General features: G+C 31.5%; 1 protein-coding gene across 2 annotated transcripts; it reads right to left on the bottom strand.

Moving 5' to 3' along the window:
• Positions 1-3,466: 3,466 nt before the first annotated feature.
• On the bottom strand, positions 3,467-7,680 carry LOC100574513 (CCR4-NOT transcription complex subunit 2-like). 2 transcript variants are annotated; one of them, XM_003245524.4, is made up of 7 exons: positions 7,347-7,680; positions 5,411-6,066; positions 5,038-5,354; positions 4,579-4,875; positions 4,256-4,517; positions 4,084-4,191; positions 3,467-4,015 (listed from the first exon to the last, which is right to left on the bottom strand). In XM_003245524.4, exons 2-7 carry the CDS (start codon positions 5,977-5,979, stop codon positions 3,811-3,813), a joined length of 1,758 nt encoding a protein of 585 aa, XP_003245572.1. In that variant the 5' UTR covers positions 5,980-6,066; positions 7,347-7,680; the 3' UTR covers positions 3,467-3,810. The 2 variants fall into 2 exon arrangements, with proteins under 2 accessions (XP_003245572.1, XP_003245573.1); XM_003245525.4 differs by having other exon boundaries at positions 5,080-5,354; positions 7,347-7,679.
• Between the last annotated feature and the right edge of the window lie 960 nt (positions 7,681-8,640).

Genomic DNA, 8,640 nt, shown 5'->3' with positions numbered 1-8,640 from the left:
CCCAGTATATATGCAAGTATGCTATATGGGAATGAAAATTATTTCGTATGTTTTAAATTTAAATAGATTACCTATTATTATTGCTAGTGACTACTACACACATCGCGTCACTACCTTTTGACCCAAAATTATACCTAAATTAGACTAATAATCAACAAAATATTCACGTGTATTATACGTAATTGTGGTATACCATATACGTATAACATACATATTTTAATACTCCTATATTTGTTTACTGGGATATCGACTCAATTTTTTCTTCTGTACCTATATGGTTTTTTTTTACTAGGCTTATCCAAATAATATTTATTCATTTTTTGGTAAAACTCAGTTTTTTATTAAGCTCAGCAACTATACACTGTTTTAACATCAAGGTATTACCAAAATGCTGATATGGCATAATTAATGACTTTTATCGAAACCAATAAATATCATCTACACATTATGATAGTCTGGCAATTAGACAAGTATATAGTAGTCATATTATAATAGAATACAGATAATATTTATTGTATTTGACATCGGGACGTGGTTGATGGGTACAATCAAACTATAGACATGTGCGATAAATGTTGTATTTCAGTACACAAAGTGAACGAACAGATTGTGAAAAAAATTACACGATGTTAAAATGGAGTGATCACTTCATGAAAAAGTGACCATTTTGTGAAATATTTTCGAATTTCACAAAGTATAAAATATCCGTTTCCATTTCATGAAAAAATCGATTTCACGAAGTGGCCACGTCATATATATCTTATGGCTGGGGTCATTCTGATTTTTGTGCGACAAGGAGAGCGTTACCGTGACGTCATCGTGTTGAAGCTGGGATCCTAAAATATTATTGTAATTTTTTGACCGATTACGCGTTGCCATGACAACGAACGGAACGTACAGATGCCAGATATTTAACCCCGGGCGTAAAATTATCTCAATTACGAAAGGAGTAAATTTTGTTTTTATTTCATTACACACAATGTAAAAGAAAATTAAATTCATATAGAAAACAATTTAATATAAGACGCTTACAGCCTTGGTTCTGTAATTATGTATTGTTATTTAATGTCATATGACATTTGTCAACAATCAAATAATTTATATTGGTTATTTCTACGTATACATATACCAGTTTAGTGTTTACCAATATTGGTATGAGACTATACTTTACCTACATTAGTTATTATTTTAAAAGTTAATCATATTTCGTGACCGACGACAGTGATTATTGCAGTTATTTTGATAAAAATATGTTCGCGTTGCCGCTATCACAGAGTAGGTTAGGTACCTATTAAGAATTGACAAGATCATTATGCAGTTAAATGTTATAAAATGTTAAATCTGACCTATGAACAGTCCTGTAAAGTATTTAAGTAAAATTATTTGAGTAAAAGTATTCAAATACTTTTTTAAGTATTGAATAACTTTTTAAATACTTTCAGCATGAAGTATTTTGAATGGTATTTTAAATACTTTTTGGTATTGAATACTTTGGTTTTTTATTTCGAACATTTTATTTTCATTCGAAATAATTGGTTGGAAAATATTATTGTCAACTACAATTATAATAGAATAATAGTTTTATTTAATATTCTGTATTTCTGTGTTAGCCGAAGCCCATAGGTTTGTGAAAACCAGATTTCTAAAAAAAGTTATTGAATATTGAATAACAATATTCCCTTTAAAACTATTAGATAACTATTAGATTACCTACTACCTATGTGTTTATATTACGATAATTAGTAACCCACTTTAAAAACCAAAAGTATTTGAAAAGTATTCCAAATACTTTTTCAAAGTATTTGAGTAGTATTTGAAATACTTTACAATTAAAGTATTTGAGTAGTATCTTAGATACTTAAAAAAAAAATGTATTTGAGTATTTACTCAAGTACTTTTTAAAAGTATTCTTTACAGGACTGCCTATGAAATAGTTTTTAATACAGAGGTAAATAAATAAAAATGTACAAAACTGGGTACCTAATGAAAAATGTATTTTTGTAAAGCTTACGAATTTGTGAAATTTGTTCATACCGCCCTTGGTATATTTTACTATATTTAAAAAAATTAATCAAATTCAAATATAATATAATATATACATATATAAAACCCCTTCCATTGATAATATCTGTGTACGCCATTGATGAGTGTTCCTTATTAGTTATTATTTACCTAATGACTATAAACAGCCTTAAAAATTATACTTTTAATGATGTTACAACAGAAAAAGTGAATTTGATTTTTTTTGGCGGAAGAGATTTGATTATGAATTGGCAAAGCTGAACACATGAACGAAACCATAGTCTATTTTACCTAAAAAATTATAAGAAAAAATATGATAATGATTAATGAAAATGGGGTGTATTTTATTTTTTTCCTCAGGGTATAAAAATCACTATATAGATACGACCCTGATGACAACCAAACAATAACATAAATTAAATTAATATTATAAAGTTCCAAGGTTTCCCCTACCAATCAATGATTAATATAATAAGGTTACCATACCAATTGATAATTAATATAATTAGGTTACTATAGCAACCACATTGTACTTTATCAGATTCTGAGCATAGCGATGAATGTATTAAATTTACAAGACAAATACATGTACCGATATATGATATACCTGCATGAAGTGTCAATCCTCCTTGATTTTTTTCCAAAGAAAATGGTACAGACTTATTTTTAAAACACTATTATATTAAGTTTATATCACAACAAATATTCCTCCAACTCTTTCTGTCTTCTTTTACTTCCTTCCAGTTTGCTCTTGGATCTACTGCTTTAACGTCACAATCTTCCCATTTAAGGGGTAGTTTGGCTAGCGGTCATTTTCCTATCGTCAACTCTACAATTCCTGCTTTTATCACTGTGTCCTTTTTTTCTCCAGGCGTGTCCAGCCCACATTAACCTTCACATATAATAATTATTATACTGTAAAATAGAAATCATTTACGCATCAGCTCTTTATATAGTTATATAAAACTATAATATATGAAACGGCTACTCTATGCCAGTGGTTTTCAAACTGGGTTCCATGCATTATAACCAATAATATATTAAAGTTGGATCAAAAACAACAAAAATAGTAAACACTATCCAAGTTGTAATTATTATCTTCCGCTAGTAGTTTGATGTTGACCTCCTCCCACACTAACTACAGTTTATATTATTTACTTATTTATCTGATTTAACAGCAACACAACATTGTAGAATGATTGCGTCTGCAAAACTCAAAGAAGACTGTGTGTTTGTGCGTGGCATCATAGCGCATTTTTATCATCACTTCTTTTATTTTACATGAATAATTAAACTGTTAAAAAACTGGTTAGGTTTGAAATACATTTAATAAAGATATAGGTAATATGCACTGTACCAACATTTTAAATATATCACACACTATCAGTGAGTGAAAAATATTACATTTCCCCACAATTATTAATGAGTCAAAAATCACAAACTCAACATACACCATAAACACATTTATTGAAATCATATTATAAAACAATAATTTTTTTTCAAAAAATCACAATTAAATAAATTAAAGTACAGTTGTTATGATAAAAAATTAGCTATTATGGAATGGCAGTTATAATTTATCTGGGTAATTGTCATAAAAGATACATGCAATTTACTTTAGAAAGTACATGAAGTTTGTTTTTAAAAAATTATGAAATAAACAAAAATTGTTATATTTTGGATGAATTTTGTGCAAGGTCATGGGAGTAAAAAAAAATTATTAATTGACTTTTACATATTGAATATGTTTATTGAGTATGCCTTAACTTATCTTGTTGATGTATCAGGTCATATGAAAGAAGCATTTGCAACACATCCATCCAACATAGTGTGGTCAAGCATTAATTCTCTTGGTACTTTGCGCCACAATGCTACATCAAACACATAAAATGTGCCACGTTCAAATTTACCATTTATTTCAGACGTACTAGATCTACACACAGGAGTTATCCATATATGTTGTCCTGTATGGTAACGCCAACCTCGTGTACGCCTATGGCAACAAATTAAAATTTAATTAGATATATATAAACAAAAAAAAAGAAATGTATAATTACTTACAGTTCACTAGCAACAGCCATCTGTATTCCATCACCAAAATGAGTATAAAAAAGATAGAACAATAAATCTTCCTGATACTCGGAGAACTTGATTGGAGCTAACTTATTTCTGAAATGTATATAAATAATTAATTCACCAAAAAACGTTCACACTTAAGCATTTTTTTTCTTACTTGATTTTGTGATGAATCTTATATTCAGAAGGTACATCAAATTCAATGTTATGCGGCTCCAGTGGAGAATTTTCAAATGGACCTGCAAATGTTGGGTAAATGTTTTCAGGAGAATTCAAATTCATACCAAGGCTTGTCAAATCTTGTCCAAAAGTCAATGCTACCAATTTAGGATCATATTCAGCCGTTCTCATAGTAACGAGTTGTCCAATAATTCCAAATTGATCACGTAGCATACTGCTAGGTATATTAGTAACTTTACCTAAATAACAACAATTAATTAATAAAAATAAAAATATTAATTAAAATGTCATCTAAGAGACCGTCATCAAGCGATGTTTGAACTCCAGGTTTTGGTACAGTACTACCATTCATATGAAAGTCTGTATCTAAATTGATTCCGCATGAATTATTATCAATAAATTGATCCATATTAGGCTTATTGAATAATTTAGATCCAACAGTTGTATTACTACTCCACTGCTGATTTGAATCTATCATAGTAGACGGAGTATTAGCGGCATCTTGTATTTTTACTTGAGTACCAGGTAATGCTGGAAAATCTTTATTCAGCATTTTGAATTCACTTGTATCTGAATTTGAAGTTTTCATCACTTTGACTAAGGCAAAAATAATTTGAACAATGTTATACCCAAACATAAATAATGGCATCAAATAATAAACAAATACACAATACATTCATTTATAATAAATAATAAAATAAATAATAAAGTAAATCAAATTAATTAGTTTAAAAAAAGAAAAGAAATTAAATAACTCACAACTAAAGTAATGATCATATTTTTTGAACAGTGAATGTTTACCATAAGGTCTCCCAACGGGCACAGTGTTAGAATATTGGCTACCAGTATTATTTCTTGGTCCATTGTCAGATAAATCTTGTTCATTAATGAGAGGAAAGTTAGATTGCTCTATAAGAGAATTTATACCATTTTTGCTGTTGATTTGAATGCAGTCAAATGTCGGATGAAAATTGGATTGTGGGGACAAATCACAACCAGATGTGAACAGGCTGTTACTTGAATTTGGACCATCAACATAGTTATTCAATATGTCGCTCATTGTTATTTGAGAATGCCTGTAAAATACAAAATATTAATTATTCTACCAAACAATTAATTTTTATAAACAAACCATTGTGGCAATTGTGTCTCAGCATTTGGTATCATATTATGGGTTTGCCTATTGAAATTTGCTATACTCTGTGTCACAGGATTTTGCATCATGTTTAAGTTTTGTTTATTCATGTTCGCTATGCTCTGGGTCACATGATTTGGCATCATGTTATGGTCTTGCTTATTCATGTTTGCTGTATTATGTGTCATGCCATTTAGTATAATATTAAGGTTTTGTCTATTCAAATTTGCTAAACTTTGTGCCACAAGATTTGGCACCATGTTATTGTCCTGTTTATTCATGTTTGGTGTATTCTGTGACACAGAATTAAGCATCATATTAAGATTTTGTCTATTGAAATTTGGTATATTCTGTGTCACAAGATTTGGCATAGTGTTATGGTCTTGTTTACTCATGTTTGCTGTATTCTGTGTCATAGCATTTGGCATCATATTATGAGTATGCATATTCATATCTGGTGTATGCTCACCTAAATTATTGCCATTTCTTCTAGGATTATTGAACTGCGATGGATGCATATTCCTTGACGATTTATTAGACGATGATTTTTTTTTTGATCTAACCATTTAGTATTATCTTGTTAATTCAATGCACACCGTTAAGCAAATTGTCCATTTGATATGTGCCCAATCAAAAAAATTGAAGTCGGCTTGCTGTAATAATATTTAAATATTTTATTTAAAATTGAAATTAAATAGTTTGTTTAAGTATTATATTATATTATATTACCTAATTGTATATTGGTATATACCTACTTATTATCTAATCCAAGCTAATTAGTATAACACTTTTCAAAAATATTAGTACATTTAAATAGGCAAATATTATGTTTGACTATTAGAAAAAATAAATTAGTGAATATCATATTATTAAATAAATTGAAAGTAAAAATATTATTTGTTAAAATATAGTATTAACTAAATAGATAGCTTTATTTATTAAAATGTACAATAAATGAAAGGATACAACACAATCATCCTTCTTTAAAGCAATATTATTCATCAAAAGGCTTATCTCAATAGATAACTTGTAAAAATGTAACTTTATCATTTTAATAATATACTTATATCTATTATCAGTAAGGTTAGATAATTAATATTTTAAATTCAATTTATCATTATTAAAATACCTACCTATAATAATTGATAATATTCTAGTTGAATAGGTATTGAAATCCAAACATTTTAATGTACAATTTAATAAATGTAATAATATAATCTCCTAATATTTAATGGAGTAACCTACTTGTACTAAACAAAAGAATACCCCTCAGTTCTTTCTTTTTTTATTGTGTTTATCATTTCTACCAACAACCAACTTGTGTATACAATAACGGCAGTACACACGCCATTAAAATAAATAGCAAACCAAGAATCATATCATGGGTTTTTTCTAATTATTTGGGGCATAATCAAAATAATAATGATTAATAGGTTAGGTACCTACCATTCACGAGAATGAATCATTGATACATAATATAATTTTTAAGTAGTTAAGTACCTACTATATTATGTGCCCTTTCAATTAAATAAGTAGTTGTCTAAGACATGTAATAAATAAACAAAATCAAAAAAATCGTGGCCATAATTGTATTTTATGGTGAATGGTAGAATACATGTTTGCAAGTGTTTGGATTTGCTGTTAAATAACGAACACGCTTACACGTAATATAATATGACGCCCGGACGTCAGTTACAGAATTCCGAAAATCAAACGCGCGACGGACCACGTACCGCAAAAATGGCGCGTGAAAGGTAAATATTAAAAATGCTTAGCCAGCTCGTTACCAATCAACAAGTGAGTGTGCGGATGGCAGTCGGGCGACATTTTCGTTTTCATTCGGAACGTCAGCCCGAGAGCGAGAGTGGCGAGAAACATACTTATACTTATTCTATTAATGCTATTAATAATAATAATATCCTCATTGTTTTACCTGTAGTCTGTGCGGTGCGATGTGATGGCGGCAGCGGCGGTCGTCGTGATGCGTGCGCGCGGCCGTGTGGCTGTCGAAAATCTGAACGCTGAACGGTCCTACGGGGCGCGCATCTTCGGGTGGCCGGGAATCGGGACCTGGTGTGACGCAGCAACAGGCCCATCGGTGAAGGGGGGAGCGAAAGCGATTCGGATTCGGGCTGGAAGTGGCAGCAGGTTGGTGCGCGTGCGCGAGCCACCCTTCCCGCGATCGAACGATCAGCGGGGAAGCGATGACATCGTATAGATTTTGTCACCCAGTGCGTGTTTGCGGCAAAACTGATCAGATGATGCGGAAACGCGGCAACGTCGCACTATGGCGTCTCGTCCGACCGTTCGTTAATATCAAATGCTTGTGATCTGGAAAAAGGATACTATTAATATTGTGTCTTACTGACTGACGACCGCCGGCGTCGTTCGAACAGAGGAGGCAGTCGGAATTCAGCAAGACGTATTCTGCGCGTGCGCGACCTAATTTCTTTTGTCCTAGGTTGGTCCGTAGCCCCCGCACAAACGTATATCCGGGAGTTGGGGTATGGAAAGCACTCCAGTGCATTCACATCCGTTTCTTTGCAGGTTCAGCAACGTTATTTATTTTCTCTAGTTGTCCTGTTGGTCACGCCTATCGCCAAACTTTTATTTTATACCCCTCGACATGATTGTGTATAATATGATCCCCCAGATTACAATTACAACCCCTGATAGGGTGGGATGGCACGTGTGGGTGTATGTGTGTCAAACGTGAAATGTTTGTTCAGAGTGCCTATATGAATATAATACGTGCAATATGGTCGGTAACCCTATGGGGCGGTAATATTACATAAACCATGACGACGCCACCGGCGTCGGGCTACGAATTTTTGGTGGAGATTACTACTTAATTTACTATATTTCATATGATAAATTTAAATAGTTAATACACCTATAAAATTAGTGTAGTGAAATCATTAGCCTTTTAGCATCTAGTGATCGTATGATGGAGTTTACATACGACCTAATATTGTATAAATTGACGAAGTGCCACACTGCCAGTCCTGCGGTTAATCCAGTGCTAATTTTTTTTTTTTTTTTTGGCGGGGGTTCAAAAGTGCAAAACAATTTCCAAGTTTCCGATATTGGTTTTAAAATTAGTACAATTACTAAATATACTGTCGTACTGATGAATGACAATGGCATTAAAGTCGGTAATGGTTTTTTAGCCCCAACGGCCGACGGGGTGAGTGAAAACATTATAGCCCCACCACTCAGTTTTGTTA

The sequence above is a fragment of the Acyrthosiphon pisum genome, chromosome X, assembly GCF_005508785.2.
Source record: "Acyrthosiphon pisum isolate AL4f chromosome X, pea_aphid_22Mar2018_4r6ur, whole genome shotgun sequence".
NCBI lineage: Eukaryota > Metazoa > Arthropoda > Insecta > Hemiptera > Aphididae > Acyrthosiphon > Acyrthosiphon pisum.
The sequence above is the reverse complement of the archived record's forward strand: the minus strand, read 5'-3'. Positions and strand labels throughout refer to the sequence as shown.

What these genes read in the sequence shown, in the direction of transcription:
- LOC100574513 (XM_003245524.4), bottom strand. Translation starts at nt 5,979, where the DNA reads ATGGTTAGATCAAAAAAAAAATCATCGTCTAATAAATCGTCAAGGAAT. An exon ending in GAGACACAATTGCCACAATG is followed by an intron (nt 5,355 to 5,410) that starts GTTTGTTTATAA and finishes TGTATTTTACAG; the next exon opens with GCATTCTCAAATAACAATGA. An exon ending in ATGGCTGTTGCTAGTGAACT is followed by an intron (nt 4,016 to 4,083) that starts GTAAGTAATTAT and finishes TTGTTGCCATAG; the next exon opens with GCGTACACGAGGTTGGCGTT.